We start from the raw sequence: 26,436 nt of genomic DNA, 5'->3' as shown, positions 1-26,436 counted from the left end.
TTTTATTACAAAATCTTTTATTATAAAATCTTAAGTATGTCATTCTGTAACATAACAATATCACACTCAAGCATACCATATGACATTTAAGTGAAATGTTCAAATTCAAACTATAAATTATTACCCCCATATTATTATTACTCTACTAACCACACTCAAGCAGGCTCTGCCAAACCCGGTATATAATCCATTCATTTATTTCTTAAAGTACTCGGCAAGTCCTGAGAGATCAACTATTATTTATTAGATACTCACTAAGAATTTATAAGCAATAATTACTGAAACAATGTCATATGATTAGTTCAATGTGAGTCAACGTCTCACTAGTTCCTGAACAAGTTTTTTAAAAATTAAAACTTTTTTATTTGTATATTCTTGAATATATGAGATCTAATTATATTATTAAAAATTGTTTCTACAAAATTTACAACTATAAACTATTTGTATAGCAATACCAAACAAGTTGTGATTCATTTTCCCACTAATTTCATGCTGGAAAACTTCAAACAAAGCTGGCAAACAAGCATTTAAGATAATGCAGAATAACTAAAGAGAGTATAATGTTCTGAAAATGTTTTGAGAGTAAGGTGAGAACAAGTTTCAGATTTTTCAATACTCTGCCCAGAAGAACAGGCCCACGAAAGAACTCTGGAATGCAATTCTATGGCAATTATCTAAATGAGAGAACTACGATTAGACTCGCATCAGTGACCATTCTTTCCACCACCAGTGTCACAGAAGGGAGCAGGGACCTAAACCTGGGCTGCACTGTAACAGATGGGAGATTTTTGGCTCAATTATATGCTGGAATATCTTAGATCCCTCATTTAGAAAATATGGATAATAATGGTTTTTGTAGGGTTGATATGTAGTTATTAGCTTATCACATTATTTATTATTTCTCTGGAGACAAGTAGAAATTACTTCCTGTTCCAATTAGAAGTAAAAATAAAAATGCCAAGGACTACTCATCAACAGAGTTTTCTTTGTCAAAATAAAAATTGTGATTAAGAATATCACAGCTCTGAAAAAATTGGTTTCCTACAATACTCTGGATGATTGAATTTTGCTTAGGTTTTCAATTGAAAGGTGCACTGGTTTAAGAAACCTTACCTGCACAGCGGTGAGTCAGGTGCTGCACTTGAGTTCAATATTCTAGAGGACTGAGTAAAGAGAAGTTGCTTTTGATGCTTTTACATAGTTAGTCTTCTTCCATAAAGGCAATTCAAAATAATATCAGCACAGCTGGCCATGGAAAGAATGCTGTCTCTCTGAAGCCTCTCAGGCATTAGAGAAAACGCTACCTAATTTGGCATTCTATTATGGTAAGAAATGAAAAGGAATTCATTCATTCATTTGTTCATTCATTCATTCATTCATCAAAGAGTTATTGAGTATTTTTATATATGCTACACATTACACTAGTGTCTGAGAAGGCAGAAATAATGGTCAGATTAAAATATAATGAAAGTTTGGGTAAGACAAGGTTATTGGACATGGAACTTCAAATCTAGTTGTATAAGAAGATGCATTTATGTGTTACAGAATTGTATACCTGAAACCTGTGTCATTTGATATTTTCATTAAATAATATCACCCCAATAAATTCAATAAAAAGGAGATATGTATAAAATGAACAGAGTTAGAAAGCAGATTAGATTAGCTTAATAGTAAAGTTATGATAAAAGCAATAGAGAAAATAAATGTTAATATTTAAGCACTAAAATAAAAAAATAAACTTTGAATTGCTACAAATATATTGTGTAGGACTCCTGAAGCATTAATACAAGCCAAGCCTTTGATGTTTTCCACGTAGAGAACAGTTGTGAAGGCAAGTCAGTTAATTAGACAGATAGCCTTCTACCTTAGCAAAGATTCTGTGTACTACACTGCACAGGAATTAATCAGCTAATAATCAAAATGCCCTTCAAGAAGGGCTAAATATTGAATACCAGCTACCCAAAGGAGAAAGAATCAGTCGCTTATACATTTTTATAGCTGAATGAAGGTTAACAACAACATTTATTTAGATGAAAAGACAATGAACCATTGTTCACTTCATAGGCCAGAAAAAAGACCACAAAGATAGTCAAATTAAAAAGTACAATAAACTTGTTGAGAACAAACTGTAAATATTTTCCCGCTTGAGACCCATCAAAAGTCAAACTTACCTGCTCTACTATCCAGAGGTCCAAAATCCAAAGAGTATTTCACGACGTGATAGTTATTCCATACGTAAAGCAGGTTGTCCCTGGGGTTGTAATCCACAGCTGCTATGTATTGGTAGGAATTGGGAAAGGGTACATCCACCACACTGTCCTTACTTTGGTCGGTGTTGTAAATGTAGTCAATCTTATTCCCTGTGGCCTCGTTGTCATCATCCTCATATACAGATTTGACCACATACAGAATCCCGCAAATCATAAATGCATTGGAAGCTGACCTTTTATCATACGCAGTATCCCACGTCCCTTCAATCCGTAGGGTGTAAGGGTTCAATTGACTAATGACAATTTTACCATTGTTTTGTTCTGTTGCATAGATGACCCACAGCCCATTCTCATCCACTGCCAGGTCTATGTCAGATTTGCCTCCCCATCGGTAAGGGGAGGTATCATGGTAATTGGCATTTGCTATGATAGCCTCTCCACTCTTTATCCTAGTCCGCAAATCAAACTTTACTATGTTCCTGGTACGCTCTTTGTTGAAGAACAGAGCTCCATCATACACTACAAATCCAGTGCCATCCACCCTGTGAGGGAGCTTGTAGGTTGTAGTTGGCCTTCCAGCAATGAAGTCATCCTTGGATGAGTACTCGGTTAGGGTATCAGTTCTGTACGGTGTCCAAGGCATGTAATAAATCTTGTCAGAAGCCTGCAGAGGGTCTTTGCACCACGCCCCAGATTGGTGGTCGGACTCAAACAAATGTTCACTCTGGTACACTCCTTTTAGCAGTCCAGGACAAAGAAAAACTGTTGGAAGGGAGAGAGTTAAAATAATAAATATATAAATTTTAATATTTTGCTATTTATTCTTATTTTTCACCAACTTGATGCAACTCTAACAAGAACTACCCACCGCCACTTATTTTGCTGCATTCTTCTAAGAACATAATATAGTCATACACATTAATATTGACTTTTGTTTAAAATCATTTTGATTTCATTTGCTGAAAAAAGTGGCCTTTTTATGAGTAGCTGTGCTTTCCTTTGGTTTTTACCTTTGTACACATGTATTACAGTATTTTGGGATATATGTCTACAAATGTGATGTACATCTATGTATTCCATAGACATAGCAAATGCCAATGTTTATACATGATGGTTTTATTCATCTTATTTTAAAATTTCAAAAAATATTGTTTTCACTCTGATATTAGCTATTCAATACTTATCATTAGGAAATAATTAGAAATCCAATACTAATTAAATATAATAATAAAATAACAAAGGAAAAGAAAAGCCCTGCAAAACAAGCCACTGAATCTTCTAGCAAAAAAGCTCTTCAAGCTGCTAAAGCACACACAGAGCATGCAACCCACACGATTAAAATGAGTGATGGATGAATACTGGAAGGCAAAGGGGAAAGGAAGAAAAAGAAAGGAAAGAAGGAATAAGGAAAGAAGAAAAGGTGAAAGGTTACAGAGAAGACCCCAAGATCTAGATTTTAATCAGTTAAAAATGTCCTGTTAAATACAGTAGCATTGGAACTCAAAAACATGTACCTTTTACTGTTACATGAGAAGAGCATTAAAATCAAGATTACTTGCTATAATGTTTTGCTGCTCATACTTCAGACTGAAATGGGCAAGAATTATCTGATGCAGTTGATTTTTAGTATGACTCAGTAGCACAATGGGTCAGTGGTTGTAGGAAAGCTTGGCTGACTGCTCTGTAATGAAGGGGCTATAAAGCAATGTTTCCCAAAGGGTGGTCCTCGAAGCCCCTGTTTTCAGCAGTATAGCTACATGTTACACAGAAAGAAAAAAAAGGGTCCTTAGCCCCAAGTAAACTCATATTGTGTTAAATAGAATAGTGGCAGAGATCCCAATAGCTTACGTACATGAATGAATCTCCAAAGCATGAACAAATTTTGCCAACTAATTTGACCATTACCCTTTCTACCGAGCCTCTTAGTAGTGGAGTATTCTTCTGAACCCGCTGTGGGAAACACCGCTCTGATATTTTTGCAAAGCAAACACACTGAAATATAATCATGCAGTCCACTGTTATGTCTGAAATGACAGTACGTGTGTTGGGTGGAGGAATTAGAAATTCACAAGGCACTTGGATATTTACCTGCATTTTAATGATTAATGAAAAAAGGTATTATTTTCTTGATATTAGTCATTAGCTCTAACAGAAACCATAAGCCTAGATACAATAGAAACAGCCTGAAATGAAACTCAGCTAGGATTTGGAGGTTATTAAAAAGGAAAGTACGTTATTAAAGTGCCCAAAGTTTTACTTTAGGAGAAATGAAGTTTGGGGGAAAAGTTGACTATCAAACTCTTATATAGCAAGGATCAAGAGCCATTTTTTCAATTTATACTCAATAACAAAACTGATTAGAATAATTTCTCAAGATTTTAATATGATGACTATAATTAGAAAGGATGGGTAGGCATTGTTGTCAAAAATACATGTAAATTTTGTTTGTTAATAATCAGCTCTTGCTTACTAAACTTGTTTACTTTAAGGTATTTCAAGAAAACCATCTCTCCTTTCCCTCAATATTTAACAAAATAAAGAAACAGGGGAAACCACACCTGAGCTATGGAAATTTAGAGTAGGAAAAAAACAAATCTAAAGCATTCACTATCCATCACCATCTAATGGATTTCTGACTACTTATTGAAAAATAAAGAGGAATAAAATACACAGTTGAAAATTGCACACTATTAAACTGTTTTAGGATAAAAGAATCGAACCAGCATCGGTCAGTACAACAAATTAAAGTGAAGCTGAGCAGCAGAAGTAGTAAATAAATTTTCATAAATAGATAAGAATTAATAACAAAATTAATTTAATTAAATGTTAAACTGTTAAATAACTTAGCCTATAAGTAAATAGTATATAATTTATGAAAGGTATTTAATTACCTTTTTGTTCCACTTCTATTGGAGAGAGAGAAGTAAAGAGAGAGAAAGGAGAAAAGAGAATAGATTAATGGTACGGTATTGGCCAAGCACTTTTTAATCACCTCTTCCAAACTGAAAGTAAATAATTTATTTCACTCCTACTAGCTTTATTGAACATTATATGTGTTTTTACAAACCCATTCCTCCAGCAAAATTATTTTTTAAAAACAATCATATTATAAGCTTAAAAATACAGTAAAAACTTGGAAAAAATAAGGCAAAACTTAAGCTAAGATTAAATAAATATATCCTTTTCAGCTCTATTAATTGGAAATACAATATTCATAGTAAAAACACCAATATTTCCATTTGAAAGGTATCTCAGTAGTATACACAGAAAGCTTTTAAATTGTTTAGCTGATCTCATTTTTGAAATACTAAAGTTTATACCACTACTTACTATAATAGTATCACATTTTATCCATTTCAAAAATGAATCTTTTCAGAAGAAAGGACTCTGGCTCATTTCCTAAGGCCTGAGATATTCCATAGCTTGTCAGTCTTATGAGAAATGCAGCTCGTGAGGCTACCCATTAACAGGGAGTGCTCTCAACATGAAAAATGGATTTAGAATCCTATTGAAGAAACTCTCTTCCTCACACTCATCAATATTTTATAATATAGTAGAAAAATACTGCCTTTTAGAAAAATCTGTATTAGAAGGTTGATATAAATAATAAGTCACTGCTCTGCCCTTTTCTGAAAATCTTAACTGAGCTTTTCAACATTCATGTAAGAATAAATTGAGATCCTCAAACATGGTTACATATCTTCCAAATTAGAATCCATTATTATATTTCAGGTACCGATCTATACAAGTCAGGGAAAATTATAGGAAACTGCAACATATTCATGAAACTCATCAAGTAGTATCTTCACTATCCTATAAATATTTGCCTCATCATGGACAATTTTCCTAGATCACAGCAAGGAAAAAAAAAGGGAGCAATGACAAAGAGAGGAAAAAAGTCAGGGAAGAATAGGCACATATTACAAACTTAAAAATTAAAAAGCACAGATTTGAAGTTATATAAATCAAAGATAAATTCAAAGGAAGGAATAAACTGAGATATTGTACACAATAAATAAATTTAAAGTTCTAGGAAAGTTTCAAAACAAGGGAGAAATATTGTTTTGGATAATTATATTTGGGTGAGATTTTTATTCTTTGACCTAAGCTCATGTCTTTAATTATTGGCAAAATTATACTCACTTCTATTCATTGATTTTTTTGAAACTTTAATCATATTCTTATATATCAAGTTATGCTTAAGAACTTAAAAATGGGATTATGTTTTTTAGACTCCTCATCTCACTAATATGCAAACCTTATTTTTAACAGTAAATATTTCTAGGACTCAAAAATGATTCTACTGTTATAATTTATCATCATCCTCAATTAATCTTTACTGAGTAACTGCAGAGTTCTCTGACAGTAAGGGAAACGTTTTACCTAAGAGATACACTTCATGCTATGACTGGAATGCTAACAAACGAGTTCAGACTGACAACTAGAAGAAGCATAACTAAGAGCCTTACACGGTTATTTAATCAATAGTTTCAAAGGCGTGGACTTGAGGACCATCACAATGTAGAAGCTGAGAGTGGAAATCACACTGATGCTGACATTTTCAAAGACTACTCCACAAAAAAGTTTCTAGAGCTAATTTTATTCTTTGAAATAGCTCTAAATAGATATCTTTTTGAGAATTTTAAAGGAAGGTATTAATATTCTAAAATATAAAATGTATACTCACACAATTTTAGTCTTATTTCCAATAAAATTCTTAGTTGCTCTTATAGTTAAAAGCAAATATCCTAACTTCTTGGTGACTGGTATTTCTCTCTTCAACAAATAATGAGGAAAATGGAATATGTGATAGGAGGTATTGTTAAGGTATTATAGTCTGTAAATACTGTGTTACACTTTAATGGATTCTTTTTTATTTTCCAAAGACCTTTCACCTCTATTTTCTTAATTGTCATTAGCTAAAAATTTGCTTTTAATTCTCGGGTTCTGATCTAATTTCAGAAATATTGGCATAAGCTCTACCATAAATAAGTAAAGCTTGCCTCTGTTATTTGCTGGTCACTCAAAAGTAAGATTAATTTGCCAGTTCTACTTTGGAGAAAATTATTATGGTCTTGCCTATGTCATGACTGGTTGTAGCTCATTTATCATGTATTTGCTGTTTTCAAGATGGAGGTAAAACAGTCCCATAATTTAAGTTGAAACAAGCACACACAAATCATATTCCCATAACAAAAACTGGCAAGACAAACATAGTTTGTCATTGAAAAGCTTAGTTACACCTAGGATTAGCCAGTCATTTGTCCATCAACTAATTCTAGAAGCTTCCTTTCCCTGAAAACAGACAAACAAACACTTTGCATGGGTACAAGAAACATGATTACCACTCTTTCGTTTACGACCTCAGTGCCTGGCACATAATAAATTCTCAGTAAGTAGCTACTGAATTAACACATAATTCAAATAAAGATGATTAATTCTGCTTCCTGATATTTTAAGCATGTAGTAAAAAGAAAGAAAGTGGTAAAACAGAATCTGTATTTCCTATATAAAATCATATGTGCAATGCATAATCTGCATAATATCTTTAAATATTTCAATGGTCAAGGAAGGAAGTAAAATGAATGAGCAGTTTGTATCTACAACTCATTCAACAAAAGTGGAGGGAAAAAAGGAAATGAAGAAAAACGTATAGATGGTTTTGAGGGTTAGTTTGGCAAGAAAAATGTGTTGCTATGAAAGAAGCTGAAATGATCTAAATATGTAGTCCAAAAATACGTCTTTCTCTCCTCTCTGTATTAAGATCATAAATAAATGAATTGTAAGATGTCAACTGTGTCAGGCTTTCTTCCAGCCCTCCTGTCTTTTTGTCTGGTCCAATATCCTGACTTCTAACATTATAGCTGTCATTATTCATTTCCAAACCTCTTTGGAACTAGTTTCTCTTTTTTCTCTCTTTACTTTTAATTCCCAAACTATTTTTATTGCTCATTCAGCCTCAGCAAATGCATTTATATGTTTTCTTAAAGCGATTTTGTTGTTGTCCTTTGTCAAACTTAACATCATAAGCTATATCCTGTGGTTAGAATAAATGACAAATTCAAACTAAGGGTAATTTTACTCTGTATGAAAGGAAGAAATAGGAAAGAAAAAGACACACAATTTCCCCTTACTTCCCAACAGTTCACAAAATAGATGTAATATATAGTCATGTTATTGTTTAGAAAATAAGATGTTATTAGTCCTTTCCACTCCTGCACCATATGCCATACTTTTCAATCGCATTCTTTAGTCAGAAAAGGTATGGATGAGAGAGCATATGTACACATTGCCACACATTTTCAGATTGTACTGAGGATTAGAGTCAAAGAAAATTGGTATGTCCCAAAAATTGTTAGTGCCATAACTAAGAACTATGAAATTATATCTAATTCTAATATAGCTTAAAACTTCTTTTAAACTGTAAGCCATACTACAGATTTTCTATCTACAAATTAAATGTTTGAAATGGAAAGTATTATAATCCAATGATACCTTATATTACTATAATACAAAAATAAAGAGTTAATTATTGGGAACACAAGATGGCTATGATATTAAATAATTTATAAACAAGTATTTTTTCACTGAAACATAGCAGGATTTTAAACAGAATTACTTTCTTTTACATTGGCTTAGACTATTAAAATACATCTGGGTACCCTTACCACAGGGCCAGTGGGCAGCTAGGGAAATGACAGAAGGCAAACTAGTTATATAACAAAGAAAAATCAGTCTTTTATGAAACTTTACTGGTGAATCAACCACAGACAAAGCCATCCATAAGTGGATAATCAAAAGCCCAAAATAATACTTTATACTTGTATAGCAGTTTATAATTTTAAAAAAATGCTTTCACATGAACCCCTTGCTTTAATTCTTTAAACAACCCTGTGCTGTTGTCTTTATTATTTCTAGAGCAGAGACGAGCCTACCAAAACTGAAAAGGAGAACGGGCCAAGATTAGCACCAGTGTCACACACTGGTTCTTCTACAACATGTCAAGCCAATGAAACACAGTCTGTTGCATTCTGCTCTTCGTTTCCTCCCAGTCACCGAATCCACAGAAGAGCACACTATTTAGAGATCAGCAATGTAAAAGGACTCTCCCTGTGTCTGTTATAAGAACATCCATTGAGCATGTATCACAGGCCACATATTGCTTTGAAGTTTTGCCTGCAATACTGTTTAATTATCTTACAGCAACTTTATGAGGTAGATATTCTCATTATATTTATTTTTCATGTGAAGTAACATGTGCAAAGATGCACAGCTCTTGTGTTCACAAGTGGTAGGGTTGGAATTCAAATCCATGTTTTGATCTTATTCATTATTGCATCTCCAGTGCCCAGCACATAGAAAGATTTCAATTAATCTTTCTCATGGCTCCACGCAATGATCAATTGCACTGCGGTATCTCCACAAAGGGGACTGAATGTAATGCTTCTCAATGTTATCAACCCTGAGACTAGTGATAAAATGCATCCCTCCGAAGAAGATAAAGTAGTATTTAAAAAATGAGTTACTAATTCTTTGCCAAGGAAACAGGATATTTCGTATTGCCCAAAACAAACTTATGCCAAATACCTCATGTCCTATTAATTCTTATTGTTCTGAAACAGAAAAGTCTCTCTTATTCCATTTCACTTCCACCAAGAAAATACAGAAGCACTTCAGTAAATAGAGATAAAAATCTGTGGAGTTCATTATTATTTTTTGTATACTGCGTATCAAAACCTCTGACAGACATCTGTCTCTTTCAGTGAATAGAGTGCTAATCCTTTATTTGATGAAAGACAGGGGTAATCATTGCGGCTCAGCTTCTAAATTATGTTTTTCAAACAAAACCTGTGCATCAGTGAATAAAAGTGCCACTCAAGCACCTTGTATTGTATTGACTTTATATAATGTGTTTCCGAAATTAATACCTCCTAATGAATTTCATCCTGGAGTGTGTAGATTAAAAATGTCAATAATTTATAAAATGCTTTCACTAGCCACATTCTAAATTCAACACTTAAATTCAGTATCTATAGATGCTACAGAAACTGAAATTATTTTTTATTTTGTATTAAAATTTTTCATCCATTGATGGATCTGTAAAATCTTTCAAACTGTTAATTTAGTCTTTTCAAAGAAAATGGTGTTACTAGTAAACTCTTTTGAGGATCTGTTGGTAACAGGTCTTATAAAAATAATAATTTTTCAAAGTTATTGGTAAGAATTAAAGTCAACATTACATTTCATTTAGGATGTACCTTTCATACTCAGTTTCATCCATATGCACAACCACATGGCATTTGTATATATATACTGTTGATTACATTTCTCATGTGCAAGGCCCTCAGAGCTGTGAATACAGAGACACTAATAGACCATAGTACTTAAAAGTTACTGAACATGTACTATGCGAATAGTCCACCTGTGCATTATTATACTTAATCTTCAAAGGAACTCCGTGGATTTGGTGGTGCTATTATGAACACGCTACAGAGGAAGAACTGAGCTCTGCCTCAGGGATGCTTACAGTCTAACAATTGGTGATTTTCAGTATGCTTATTTAGCAACATAAGCTATTCTCAAAACCGTTCAAAGAAACCTGTATAAATAGATTAAAAACAGACAAGAATAGATGTGAATGACAGAGACAGGGGGAATTGCTAAGAGAAGCTGAAGTTGGAAACAAAAAACATTTTGACTAAAATGAAACTTCTTGCAGAAAATGTTGTCCATTTATTCCTGAGAAATATAGGTTACTTGACTGTGACTATAACTAGATTCCATATATCTAGGTCTGGATATGCAACAAATTAAACATTCAAAATGAACCTACATCTAATCCCAGACATTTAATAAATACTTTATAATTGATATGCCTAGGGTTTGGGCACTGAAATATATTTTAGGTGTCATTGAGTTCCAGCTGATATTTTATAAATAAAAAAATAAAGCCAGAGAATTAAGACATTAATCACAAATCACAGTTTTTTAACTCAACAGAATTAAAAACAAGTAGATATGTGATAATTTTTGATTCACTCAATTTTATGTATTTTGAGGGCAGGAATGGCTATCCTAATTTTACTGATGAGATAAACTAGAAGCTGCAAGAAGTCAAGTTACTCTTCTTCTGGCTAAACCTTGTTCTTTCAGCCTTTGCCAGAGCTCTTCAAATCTTATGAATTAACTCACAATTAAAGGGGGTTTTTTTGGTTTATTTTGTTTTGTTTTGGTTTTTTTACGATCACTTGGTACACAAAACGGGACGACAAAACTTAAGGAGGCATTAAGTAAGGGATAGAGCCCCCAACACTCCGAGGAATAGATCAGGAATCTGAGGAGCTACCACATACTCTGCCACTTGGTAGAAATTTCCCAAATACTCCAAACCACTTCAGACTAGATTCAGACCAGCCAAAGAGTAGAACATATTTTGATGTCATAATAATCTGATTAATGATACACATGTGATTTCTACAACTATAAACAAAAACAAACACAATTAATTTCAGAATTCATTAGTAGAAAAGAGACAACCGAATATCTAGAAAACTCGATTTAAGATCCTTACTCATTTAGTTCTTTGGTCTTGGATAAAATTTGAGTGCGAATACAAATTCATCTAAATAAATTCCAGATTTTTGATTTATTATTATAACTTACCAAAAGTGTGTTTCTTGTAATTTTGTGCCTTACTAACCCTATAGGCTGACTATTTTCTTCATAACAGTGTACTCATTTCTGTGGTATATATTCCACACCAAGAGTCATTCCTCAACCCTGGCTCACATGGTTGCCCATGGTTAGATCTCCTCATGCCTCTTATTTCCTAGTTAAACCAAACTCTATCTTTTGGCTGTAAGTTACTTTTTCATGAACACTACTTTATTTACTAGCCATATTGAATAACTGTGTAATTTTAACATAGTGTATGGGAGAGTTTCTAAAATAATGTTCTAGTTTAGGGATTCACGAAATTGTTCTGCGAATGGCTGAATAGTAAATAATTGGGGCTGTGCGAGCCACATGCAGGTGTGTGGCACAGATGTGGTTTCTTTGTTCGTTTGTTCGTTTCACAGCTCTTAAAAATATGAAAGGTGTTCTTAGCTCATAAGCCAGTACAAAAGCAAACCAGTGAGTGGATGTTTATCCTGTAGCCACAGTTTGCCAATAGCCTAGTTCATGTCACTTATACTGTTTCATTTACTATTATCTTGGTACTTGGTATTTTTACATTCTCTCTGTCTGTCTTCTAGAAATACTTGGAGGCTCTTGAAGGCAAAGAACCCTGTATCACTCACCCAGGCATCATTAAGTGCTAACTCAATGTCTTATTGTAACTGCTGGTCAATAAATGTTGGCACAGGAATGCTTTTAAAACCACAGAGAAATGGCTCCAAATATGAACATGGTGTGGTTTGTTCAATGATGTGAACAAGGGAGGAGACAAATCTTAACAATGAAAAAGGGTGGTTTTTACTTCTGCTAAGTAGGCACATAAAGTCCTCCCGAGGCACTAGCTCTTATCTCTCGATGGAGTCCATTACTCCTCTCATTATCTACTTACATATCTACTCTGCAGAATACTCATTCTACAATCAACTGCAAAGAAGTATTTTTCAGTCTCTGTAGCACTTCTACTTAATGATATTGAAACAAGTTATTTTTGGCCCCAGTTATTTAGCATTTACACTGTTGTTGTCTATTCGCTGAATACTTTACCTGTATTATTTAATCCTTGCAACAACTCTGTTGAGATTATTGTCTTTATTACAGATATCAAGAGACTGAGGACAGAAGCCATATTACCAGCAGTCAGTAGAGCTGGTATTTGAACTTCTGCCTACACTCTGCACCTCTATGCTATGTTCTCTAGCAAACAAGAACACAAATAATGAGAATAACTAATATTAATCAGGTGCTTCTACTTACAATTTTTCGTACCCCAGAAATGAAGTAACACAGTTTGATGACTTATTTCAAATGTCAACAAATTTAAAAAGTAGATTCGAATGTATGATATTTTGAATGAAATCTCAAGTTGTAAATTTTCACTGTAGAGTGTTAAGGGAAGGTTTAGATTTCTTAGATTTCTCAATGACATCTTAACTCTCAAATCTTTTCTAAACATCACTTCTCACGTTACATGCATAGCATGGATTCATAAGACCATTGTGAGGTCCCATGTTTGGGAGGCCTACCAATTTTGGAAAACAAGAGAGATCTGTGATGGAAAATTATAACTCCTTAGCGACAAATATAAAAATCAAATGCTTCTTCTAGGAAAGGAAGAAGAGAATGTAAAATTCTGGTGTGTGGCAGTACTATGAGAATGGGTTTTCCTTCTTTTTGAAATCAAACACATTTTCTTCTACTGCTGTAAAATGTATGTCTTAATATAACATCTAAGTTAAGTTTAAGCATTTGGAGGAATTGGCAGGCTTTTATGAATGTTCAGCTTAGTAAACCACACATTGCCCATTTGAATTCAGGGCCATTAAATTCTCGCAAAGTGTTTACTGCACGACATATTATTGGCCCTGTCACTGAGCAGTGCCCTCTCTCTGTTTCATAGCCCGTGTAGCGTTTCTCCATGGCATCGATAGATTAAAACATTTACTACCAGAAAAAGTATGTGAAAATGGAACAAGTTCATTTTGCTACAAGCTAACTCAATAAATCTGTCTAGTTCACTGAAGTTCACTTCCATTTAAAATCGGTACATGTTTATCTTGAAGGCAGAGAAATAAGTTATTTTTCAAGAAAGCAATGCTGCATTATTAACCTTAATAAATGGCAGTTTAATAGGGCCGGATCTATATTCTGCTATGTACTTGGAAGCATTTAGAAAAGGGTCAATGAGGGGTATGTTAAGACTCTAAGAGATTCCATTGTTTCTGAGCTATGCACTTCACTTAGAAAAGCAAGGTAGCTTAAGTTAATTATTTGGGTTTTAGGTTAGTTGGATGTCTTTCCTAAATTAGTCCCCAGGACAATAGGTCATTAACAAACCTGGTATATTTCCAGCTGGATAGAATAAAATAAAATAAAATAAAATTTTTCCTAAACATTATTCTTAAGATCTTAATTGAGAAATAAACAAAATGTTTGAATATAGTCAGTAGTTCTTGTGACAGTACTGCAGAGAAAAAGAATTTTCTACTCTGCAGACAGACAAACTCTTCCTTTTTCTAGTCTCTTATGTCCCAGAGTAAATGATAGTGGGTTGGGCTTATTAATTGATCCCTCAGAGCCATTCTGACCAGTTGGTAAAGCATGCAATGTTTAGAATAGATGCTTACAGAAAATACAACCTGCTCTCTCCCAGTTCTGTGTAACAGTCACTTTATCCTGGGTGACACCAATACAATGGAAGAAAAACGGTGATGTTTATTAAACCAGATAATGCTCGCAGCTGTAAAATGCTATACTGTATCATCTACGTACCCACCACAAGTACAAAATATCTCTCTCAGTAGATGTATGTCAGAATTTTTATGACACACTTGATTTTACTTCTGAAAAGTTATGTATAAATGAATGCCTTCTTTCATTTTTATATAGTGGCTTATTTCACATAAAATTCCCTGTCTCCCAAGAAAACAAGTAAGCTGGTTCTAGAGACACTCTCTCCCTAACCATCTCTTCTGGGATGAAACATAGTTCTCCGATACCTGTGCCCTTGCACACACCACTTATCATTTAATACTGACTTTCACGATCGCCAACGCATTGATGTAAGATCGGGCGAAATTCCACTCTTCTATGAAGTGTCCAACAACTTCTTGTATGCCCCGACTATCTGGAAAGCCTGCTTTTGAATGCTATGCCCTTGGAAGAAAGCTTTGCTGCAACTGGGAGACTGCCTTGGGAGATCTGGAGTAAGACATTACCCCAATTAGTATGTTAACAAGAAATTCAGTAATCAGTACAATGCCAGAAAGGAGCAGATTTTCTGTAATATCAGCCAAGTGTTTCAAACATGCAAATGTTACTTCACCAACAAGACTGCAGCTGCTCTCCACAAAGGTAGATAACATATTAAACGTTAAAAGAGGTGGCAAGATTATTAACATTTTGTCAAAGCAGATTTACAAAACACTATGAATACTTTTGTAACTCTAAATAATTAAATAATAGTTGTTAAATACTCATTGATTGATGATGCCCACAAATGTTTTCAGTTGCTCAAATATAATCCAAATATTCCTATGGATATAGTGTCCTAGTTTGGGATACCTGGCAAGTAGAAGGCAAGACAATTTTGATGTGAGTAGGTTATTTGGGAGGTGATCTCAGGAAAGTAGTATGGAGGAACAGGAAGAAAGGTGCAGAAAAGGAAGGAAAGCCAACTTATGTGCCGTCATTGAAGTTGCCACTGTTGGCAAGGAGGACCAAAATTCTCCCACATCTCTGAGAAATCTAATGCGGACGTAATGGTGCACAGACCTTCTTCCTTAGTGTTTAAGGACAAATTCATTAGCACAAACTCCCCTGAATACAAGCGGAAGGCTGCCCAGCTGAGCAATTTACTGGCCTTGGGGAAAGCCTTATGGCAGAACGTTAAAAGACAGATAGGTGAGAACTGAGCTGAGAATTGGGTAAGTGAGGTAGGCCTGACTGACCACGAAATAGTTCAATTCACTTCAGGTCTGGGTAAAGTCCGAGCTGAGCCTACTCTGTGCACGCCAGCGGCATCTGCCAAGGGGGTAAAAGTGTGTGTGTGTGTGTACACATGTAAACAAAACAATACCGGGACCTTAATCTCTAGCTCCCATAGTCTCATGAAAGTGACTTTTATGTTTATTTAGCACTCACTTCAATTTCAGATAGTGCCAAAGGCATTGTTAATCTCCTAGTTTTTTACATGGCAGCTTTCGTTACTCTCTCCAGTAATTGATTTATTACTGCCATGTTACTACTACCTTATATTTGTTATGCCCTTTCCAGGTACATTGTAGTCAGAAGTCTAAACGTTACACATTCCAGAGAAATTCTGCTCAAGACATAGAAAAGGGACAAATGGAACTTGTTGTGGCAGACCTGTCTATTCTCATGTTAACCCCAGGGATGGACAAGAGAAAGATAAATCACTAAGATCATGTATCCTGAGTTCACAGGCAGCTAAGACCCAGCTAACAAGCAGGGCTTCAGCAGAGGTAATAATTCTTTTCTACCACTTTATTTTATCCTATGATAACATCCATTAAAAGTTAGCCCTATTTGGGTAGCCCTTCCTATTTTGGTGAGAAGATGTGTTTAGATAGACCTCCATCATGAGACTCTATTAGAAATACTTCCAACAAAAAAAATGGTCATTTCCTATGTTATTTGCTGGCTTTTCAATATATGTCAAAGAAAGTAACGTATATCATCGAAAGTTACGTTAAGAAATTGTCTGCTGTTCAGTGTAGTCAAAGGGAGTCCACGGGTCTTGAATAAGTAGTATGAAAGAGATGGCAAAACTTGAAATTTCACCTCACACATTTGCATTTACTAACTTACATACAGAAAATGAGCCTTTGCAACATTTAATATTCCGAGAACATAATTTACATCCAGAACTAGAGCAGGGTCAGTTAATCTAACACAGAAAATTAGCAACCCATCTGAAATATTTATAAGCAATTTAAAAGCAAAAGAACATATTGATATGTTTTAATGAACCCTGGATATACAATATACACTTTATGACTGATTGACCTAATGAACATAATGATGAATTAATAAAAACTGATTTCTCGATAGAGGAAGAATATACAGAAAAAAATTTAGTACACTCAGTGCTTGTCATACAAGCATAATTGGCTACAAAATGTTTTCATATTGAAGGAAATTAGCACAAAAGGCCATTAACAACTGGAGTAATTAAATATAAAAGACAGTATGTTTATTAAGACAAAAGTGGGCTCCACAATCAAGCTGGTGATATAATAATATGCACTCATGTTTACATACGTACATACTTAAATATTGATAACATCTCATCATTGCATATACATATAATTACTGTTTAATGACCAGGGTACTTGGCAGTAGCTGCAACATTAAGTCCTCACCATTTTCCACATTCGTAGGTATTATGCAACTTAGATGTGTACCTAGGGTTAACTGACAGAATATTTGGAAAGCACATGACAATCATTTTTGTCAAAATGGCAATCTTAATTTTAAAATAACACATTTCAGTGCAGAAACCCAGAACACAAGTGTATACAGAGGCAGCTACATCACGAGACAAAAGGAAACAAAACCACAGTGAAGAATCGGGCATCGCTTGCCTCCGGGAAGACGACAGCCATCTCTTGAATTTAAATAGGTAACAAGTATGCTCACACAGTGGTATCAGTTATGTCACTGTGTGGACCATAAAGAGGATTTGAATATATCACCCCCGTAAAACATGGAGCATACTAAATATTTTAATCAGAAGGACTGTGAGGGAAAAAAAAAAGTTGCAGGAAGAACTCTTTGACCTCCCTCTTCTTCCCTGGAGCAGGTCAAAAGATCCTCTTTTGAGAGGTGTCCTACCTATCCCCCGAAGTATGGAGCAGCCCTATCACTGAAGACAGAGGGACGCTGAGAGGAATCCAAGAACAGGCCTAAGTTTTCCTCAATTTACTACTCTTAACTCCTACCCCTCGTCCTATCATGGTTTTCCACAACTTTCTACTCCACATCAAACCTAGAATAAAAACACTCAGGTTTAAGCATTTCATTGGATCTTCATTTCCTTTCCTGTGTTACACAGAATCTATATTAAATTTTTATGAGTTCTACTTGTTAATGTCTTTTGTCATTCCAATGCTCAGGGCCCGAGCCGTGGAAAATGGGAGGGTAGATGGAAAAAATGATGTTTTCCCCTTCTGTAACCATAAGTAAAATCTTCTGGGAATTTGGATATATGGTAGTGAATTACATACTTTAATTTTTAAATTCTGTTTGAGTGATTTCTATATACTTGGCATTGAGTTTAATATTTTACAACTTCTCATTTATTCATCTAGTACTTATCTTCATTTTGCAGATGAAGGATTGGGGGCTCAGCAAAGTGACTGGTGACTATGTGTCTAAGGACACATAGCTCACAATTGACAAACTTGGGTTTTCAATCCAGATTTGTAACATTCTAAAACCTATATGTTAAAAAAGTATGCTAATACTGCTGTTTGTGGATATACCAGAGTATAGAATGGAATGCAGATGTAAAATATAATGTTGCTTGCAATGATCCCTAGAAATCTCTAGAAATGTTTTCCATGGGCTGTTCAAAGTCAGTGTATTCTGACTGTCTGAATCAGTGGCATCTATTAGCTCTACAATTGCACTGTTTTGCAAAATCTCTAAAAACATATGTTTCAAAGTAGCACAGTTCAGTTCATAGCATCCGCTGTTGCTATCTACACCCTAACCTCAGCAATGGACAGAAAGGGTAGAAAGAAGCTCCAGCGATTGTTGAATATTCTTTTCATAGGAGAACTCAACGTTGCAAACTAAATATCATTTATAAGGAGTGCAATGAAATATATTCTCCCGGTGAAGCTGTCACAGTCAAATAATATGTGTTTGCACTTCCTCTGAATGCTGACAGTGGTGCCACAATGTGTATTTTGTCATGAAATCGGTCACTGATGTAAGAAGCAGCTGTATTCAAAAAGCTATGTGTCTAGTTAGAAGCATCCCCCGGATGGAATGGTAAACCGTGTGGACTCCTGAGGTGACAGGTGGGGCATGATTACTCACAGTACTGACAATGCCAAACACCCAAACAGACAAACATCAACCGAAAAACAAAAATGAAAATGGTACAAACAAAAAAATAAATCAGTTATATTTGTTTGAAATGTATGACCTTTTCTTGACAAGTTATATATAAGTATAGCATGTCAGTAAATAGTTATGTTGAGAGGGCAACAAAATAAGTGAATAATAATGCTATATTTGTGAGCAAAATTTAATTCATTCAACAGAACCAGCAAGAATCTGGTAGTAGTTAGGTGTGTTTTAAATAAATGCACATAACCATACAAACTCAGGACCCCCAGCACATGCTCTGAGCATTACCTCGAACACTCTTACACAGTGTGCAGTTGACCCTTGAACAACACGAAATTGAACTGTTCAGGTCGATTTATACGCAAATTTTAGTGACTGCTATAAATGCCTTTTCTCTTTCTTTTAATAACATTTTTTCTTTAGCTTACTTTATTATAAGAATTCACAATATAATACATAAAACATACAAAATATGTGTTAACAGACTATGTCATTGGTAGGCTATTGGTAGCTAAGTTTTTTGGAGATCAAAAACTACATATATGAGAATTTAAAACTGCACAGGGATTTGGTGCTGCCTAACACCCACATTGTTCAAAAGTCATCTGTCATTCTTTCAAAATCCTATTTAGGAATTCAGAAATTCAACAAACTGTGGTCCTGTTGGCCTGCCACTGGAGCAAAAGAATCAGTGGATCCACCATCCACAGCGCAAGGCAATGGCTCCCGTGGGGAGGTGTCTGGAATCCTGCGGGGAGAGTGCAGGGGCGCCAGGAACAGAGGACACGGAAGGCCAGAGCCTCCCCCATGTAAGTTTAAGAATATTTTAAATATCAACACTGGATCAATGCCCAAGTCCCAAGACTGACTCATCGGCTTTTCTGTAAAAATCACTTATTGTTTCCAAACAACAAAGTCATCAATAAACTTTCTTTTACAAATATAGAAATATAAACTTCATCAGGCTTTGCCTCCGAAGTCTGGGACAAACCTCCCACCCAGGCACTGCCTTCAGAATTACTTTTAAGGACAGAGTGAACATATTTGGATAAGAGAACAAACCTACCACATTTTCAAACAACCCTAGAGTCACTTCCATTAAATGATTCCAGTTTTAAAAAATAATAATTGAGTTTTCTATGGTAATCATTTCAAAGCTTTAGTCATAGCAAAGTCAAGTTGTCTATGATAAAAAACATATGTTGCTTTAAATAACTGTTGTCTGGATCACAGCATGCCCAGGCACTGATACAGTTCCCTGGGACTTAACAGTAACCCAGGAAGTTCGACGGATTTACCTACTTAACTATATTACCATGTAGTTTAATCCTCTGGCCCAAGTAGGAACTCCCCTGAATACACCAAATTTGATTGTAATCGTTAATAATGTTTAAACTCACCCTTATTGGCAGAATTCAGATTGATCCATTTAAAAACAATTTATTCAACAAATATTTCATTGGGTGTTATTTTGAGGCATCAGAGTATTGTAGTGGTTGAGAGAAGAGACTTTTAAGTCATTTATTTTCTAATGGGTTCAAATTCTGGCTCCATTACTGTGTAGCTATGTTTCAATGGGTGGGTTACAGAATCTTTCTATGATTCAGTTTCCTTGTTGTTAAATCGGAGTATAATAAAAGTCCACACCTCTCTGGTTTATTGTGAATTTTTTGTTTTAAATTGTGAACCTTAAACAGGGTCTGGCACAGAGGAAATGCTTGGCAGTTCCTAGGTATTGCTGCTGCTGTTGTTTTTGTTATTTTATGCAAAATGACTTAATAAAAGGAGGACCAATTCTAAACACAAAACAAGGAAAGAGCCTTTCTTGTCTTTCATAGTTTTATACTTTTACTAAAGACATGAGGTGTGCTCATTGAAAATTAAATCCATGGGCCAATTAGGCAACATTTAAATGTAAAATAAAATACCATCTTAAATTTCAACTGGGCAAAAACAATGGGCTAAATTTAAGAAGCAGACGCAGTGTGCTAGGAATGGTCAGAAGGCTGTAATATCAAGATCCCTGACTCTTTACGAAAGGTTCTATGGGTAAAGTGGGTCTCAAACTGGAGTTTAAGAATTGTTTAGAATTAAATAGGTGATCGTTAACTGTGATCAAGTTTTATTGTTAACTTATAAAAATATAAGTAGAAAACACCATGTCTTTCTTTGAATTTTACAGAGATGTCCTATTCCTACTTTTAAAAAATAGGTCTAAGAAATTTTAAATTTTCAACTTAAAAAATTTTCATTAAGAAAGCAGTGAAGACCTTACGATTTTAAACAACTAACTTAGTAAAAAACAATACCTTTAAAAACATTAACAATCATCAAAGCTTTCTTGCTAATGATATAGAAAAAAAGAAAAAGTACCCAGTAACTACAATTAAGGAACGGGATTTGAAAGGTAAGATTTATGGCTTTGATACTTTACTTAGAATGAGACAATTTATTACAGTTCTAAATCTCCCTGCATCCCGAATGACACTTACAGTTGGCACAGCGACGACTTTCTTCCAGCACCAGTGTAAATCCACATGGTATTTTTCAGGAATAAGCATGAAAGTGTCATCAGTGCTAAACAAAGGGGACATTGGCAAGTTTGGAAATAATCCAATACCTCTGCCAAATGACCCACGAAACTTGAATTTCTGAAGGGAAAGTCTAAACTATGGGTAAATTGAAGGCAGCATTCTGAAGGACCTTTAGTTAAATCACACAGGATAGCCACAAAGGAAAGGGAAGAATAAACGTGAGACAGGATAACCCACACTGAGTTTGAAATAAATGAATACAAGCAGTGGCACGGTGAGGTAAGCTCTCTGCAATGCTTGTAATGGGGTCCTTTCAGGCTGGCCTCAGGTTTGCTAGTACATATGGGCCCGTCATCAGGGGGTCTCTGAGCAGTGGATGATCTCGCACACCACAGAGTACACGCTGGGATACACATGAACAGAGATAAGTACATGAAACTCCGGGGCTTTCATTTCTTTTCATTATCCCTCATTTGTTTACAAAATATTCTCAGTGCACGCACACGTGCTGAAAAGTATTGCTAAGTTCGGATTAGAAAACTAAACATGTTCTTATGTTTGAAAGAGTTATTAAACTAGCACAGCCGTAAGGAAATCAAAGTCAAACACAAGCCTTTAAAATTCGTTGAATAAATAGAAATATTAATCTATTAGAAAGATAACAACAAATAGTAATTTTTAAAATCAAAACTCTGACTCTGTATTTTAACTTTCTTCGATGGTATTAATACTCAAAATAAAAGGGCACATCACATGGAAATGCTTACTTATTGGTAAGTGGAGAGACCATGATACATTTTTTCAATCAATCTTAGATTTCCTGTGATATCAAATAAAAAAGCCTGGGCAAATGACGTTCTTTAGCGATTATGATTTTTATGTCCCCATTAAAATCCTTCAGCACTAACAGCATTGTCCCGTGAAGCATTGTTAATTAGGTTTAAAAGACTGCTATACATTAGGTCTTCTAGAGAGCACACGTACCACCCCAGAGAAAGAGTGTCCCGATCAGCATTTTCAAATTAAGTGATTCTGAGCCCATAATGAAGACTGACCACCTTCTAGAACACAGATCCTATTCGTCATATTTTCTCCACTTGGGCCTCTAAACAAACCTTTTTTATGGAAAAAGGGAAGTGGTTAAAATAAACGTCAAAGCAGAGAAACAGCAGATACATCATAAAGGAGAATCGCACAGCCTGGTGGAGGAGGGGGTGCAGTGGTGGCAGTTTGCTTTTTTTAGCACCACTGTCTCTGTCATCTGCCTCTCTGAGTCACTGCCCAGCAAGACCGTCCTAATTCCCTCTCCCTAACAATAGAGATAACAGTCTTCATGTCTATGTCTTTTACAAATTGGTCCACTTTTCCTAAAACCACACTCTATCTTTTCCGATACTGGGGATTTTAACTTCAAATTCAGAAAGCTATTTTCAGATGTTGGATGAATAAACAGAACCCTCCATTAATGCATATTTTAACTGGATAGATATCTCCCACAAGCTGTTTATGTAAAAATAATTAAATACTAAGTTTGCAGCATAATGCTTTCATTTCTTGAACTTAGTAACCAAAAAAAACCACACTTTTGTATTTATCAACAATTTATTGTTCCCCAAAGCACTTTCTCACTAAGGTTGTAAATGGATCATACCTCTTAGTCAAGACTGGGGTAATGAAAAGATAACAACCAGGATTTATTGAGCTTTTACTTTGTGTAAGATATAGTCTAAGATTTAAATCCTTTTAATTCCCACAACAGTTTTATAAGGTAGATACTGCAGCGATTCCCTCATTACTGATACAGAGACTGAGGTATAAAGAATTTGAGGAAATTACTCTAGCATCCAAAGCCACTGTGATATACTAATTCACAAATAAAAATAATAAAACACAAAGAAAAGTTGCAGGGAAACAAAAATATAGACAAATGCTGTTTGTCAAAAGGGAGAAAAGGTATGTTTAGGGAAACATATTAATGATACTAGGTTAGGGCACCAGCAAAATTCTAGAATGAATGAAGAGATGGCCACTAAGCACCCAAAAATGAAAACAGAATCACAAATTACATCAAATTAAAAAACTTTCTTTCTAGATATAAAACCAAGAAATGCAGGAGTAAAGATTTTACTGGACTCCACATGGTTTTGACAGTTTACGCTGGTCTGCAAGTGGACAGATCATAGAAATGAAAGCAACAGTGATGATCCATTGAAGAGGACTCAAAGCTGTGCCCAAGGAGCTGAACACAGGTAACAACTGTACCCGGAGATATTCCCAGTAAGGTTCAGTGGGACAATGATTTGTGGTGGCTTTCAGCAAACCACTGTCCTTATGGAAAGCCTAAGAGTGAAGTCTACCATCCGCACAAAGCTTTAGGGGCTTTGAGGACAAAGAAGTCTGAATGAGGGTCTGAGCGTCTTTCAAGGCCAGGCAGGAATGAATGGCTGGAAGTCAAGGAGCAACAATGCAAATGCTAAAGTCCTAAAATAACCTTAAAAAGGTGTCTTATTCTCATACAAATGTTGTACAGTTACTAGAATTATAAAAATTCACCTAAAGCAGATACATTGAGCAAAATTCAAAGGAATCAAGACAGCATGAGCTCGTTTGATCGTGCTGTCCAAAGAGACAAACCGCACAGAGCCAAGGACAAGAAATGGGAGTGCTGTTTCCATTCCTGAGCACATTCTGAGTGCAGCGTCATCGAGGTGGACTAGTCCAAAGATTGAAACAAGATAGGGGTGGTGTCTGGAAACCATGAAAAAAAAAGACTGGAGTAATTTTCAGGAAGCAATAATTCAGGGCCTGGCATTCCTACCATCGCTGTAAGTGCATCTCTGGTCAGCCCGGCACCCACCCTGGCTCTGGGGTGGTTCTGACACACACAGTCGCTAATCTAGTAGCCTTGCTCTTTTATTCTAGTTTAATACAACCACAGTTCTCAGTCTGTTTCATGACTTTTCTTCATTTTTTCCTCCAATTTTTATGCCCAGATTTAAACTGTTCTTTTATCTCCACACTGTTACCTTTAACATTCCTCAGATCCTAGTAACTCAAGGGGCCTTTTTTCAGATTCGTCATCTGTCCTTAAATATGATTATTTTCTTAAAAATATGTTCAATCTGTATTTTCTAGGTTAAAAAATAAACAAAGATGATGCCTAAGCTAACATGGAGTTAATGCCCTGTTTTAATTAATTCCCTGTACCTTAACGTGCTAATGTATGCTGTGGTTCTAGAAGATGGCGGGCGGGGGGCGGGGTGTGCAGCATTGGCAGCTTCTTACTAGGCTGGCCAAAACATTCATATGGTTTCTGTAAAGTGGAAGACACATTTTTCATTTTTACCAATAACTTTATTGATGTGGATATTTTGAGTATGTTGGCTATCGCCTGATTTGATTGTTCTCAATTAATGTCTTGATTTGATCCCTATCAGCTTAAACTGGTCTACCTGACTATGGAGCATCATCCTGTGAGAAATCTCCGGCAGGAAACTTTGCAAACCACTTTGACATGTTCGATCAGTCACAGCACCTTCTCCATACACTGCACAAATCCTTTTCTGCATTTCAGTTGCATTTTTACCTTTCTTTAAATAATAATGCATAATATGCTGAAAATGTTGTGTATTTTCTTCCATCTTCAATGTTAAAATGGCTACACAAAAATTCACCAACTTTGATTTTTTTTAAATGCATACAGATATGTACGACAGCTGTCAAAATAAGCTAACAAATTGATTCAAATGAAGTTAAAAACAACTATTACTAGAGCTTAGTAAAATGAAAAATAATAATAAACTTTTTGGCTAACCCAACATTTTGTGTCTTACAAATGTACTTGACAATAAACGGAATCTTTTACTTCCCCACCAAGTATATTGAATGGCTAAAAATTCCATAAGTGAATGTGCTTCTTTTTCTTTAAAGTTTTTTTCCTGGTTTTTGTGACATTAGGTTCTTTCCTAGATTTTGGTTGAGCTGCTTTCAACTTTGACATACCTTCTCTGGGTACTTCTTCAGCTTGTTTTCCTTCTGCAGACCTGCAACTTAACTAAATTTTGTTCTATACTTTTTGCTTAGTTATTTTCAGATATTTGCACCATCCTCAAACTTTCAATTGTACCTCTATGCAAATAATTCTCAAATGTTTCGTTCCTTCTCCAGTGGCAGCATGCAGCATGGGTGTAGTACCTCTGAAGGATATCAAACCTCAGGTCTCTACTTATTAGCTCTATGATGTTGGGTTTAAGTAATATTTGCTCAATAAGTTGTGAGAATTGAATTAGGTTACAGATAAAATGACTCAAATACTTCACATCCATTATTCTTCTTTCCCAGCCCAACCTTCCCCTCACCCCAGGCCATCATCACTGTTGACCCCTCTATGTTCCACCAGCACCTCAAACCCATGATGTTTCAGGCTAACTCCTAACACCACATCACACAACTTTGTAAAATGACATTTCTTGTTTTTTCTATTGTAGATACTGGCATCAGCACTTATACAACCACCATGGCTCAACCCAGTCACTGAATTTTTACTGCACTGGAGTATTTGGTGTGTCTGTCAAATCTTCTTCACCACCTCACGCCCCTGTCATCTCTTCCCATCACCATAAACAGCACCGTAGGTCCACTGGAATTGAACATCTAGACTGTGGAGTTCATCTGCTAATTCATTTGCCTGCCTATTCTTTTCAGCATCTAAGGCACTCTAAATGCCATAGCCATGATATTCTTTGAAATTGTTCTAGTAACACTCTTGTCTTCTTTTAAACCGACAAAGGAAGATATTTTTTCTTCAGTCAAAACTTGCTATCTTAATTTCTACTGTTTTCTAATGTAAAATCTACTTAGGTTTTGTAGTTGAATTAAATTTCTTCTTTCATATTCCCATTTTGTGGTACTTATGG

At 35.2% G+C, this 26,436-nt stretch overlaps 1 protein-coding gene across 19 annotated transcripts in view; it reads right to left on the bottom strand.

The window, feature by feature from the left end:
* The window catches only part of ADGRL3 (adhesion G protein-coupled receptor L3), a 757,443-nt gene that overhangs the window by 279,224 nt on the left and 451,783 nt on the right, over positions 1-26,436 (bottom strand). For 15 of the 19 annotated variants that reach the window (XM_053922390.2, XM_045185777.3, XM_053922389.2 and 12 more), the window contains 2 exons: positions 5,102-5,116; positions 2,172-2,972 (listed from right to left, as the gene is read on the bottom strand). In XM_053922390.2, coding sequence (XP_053778365.1) covers positions 2,172-2,972; positions 5,102-5,116 — 816 coding nt within the window. The remainder of the gene's footprint in view (positions 1-2,171; positions 2,973-5,101; positions 5,117-26,436) is intronic. The other 4 variants (XM_053922392.2, XM_053922397.2, XM_053922401.2 and 1 more) reach the window with 1 other exon arrangement.

This window comes from Desmodus rotundus, chromosome 4, assembly GCF_022682495.2.
Source record: "Desmodus rotundus isolate HL8 chromosome 4, HLdesRot8A.1, whole genome shotgun sequence".
NCBI classification, from domain to species: Eukaryota; Metazoa; Chordata; class Mammalia; order Chiroptera; family Phyllostomidae; genus Desmodus; species Desmodus rotundus.
This window is presented reverse-complemented; position numbering and strand designations above follow the sequence as displayed.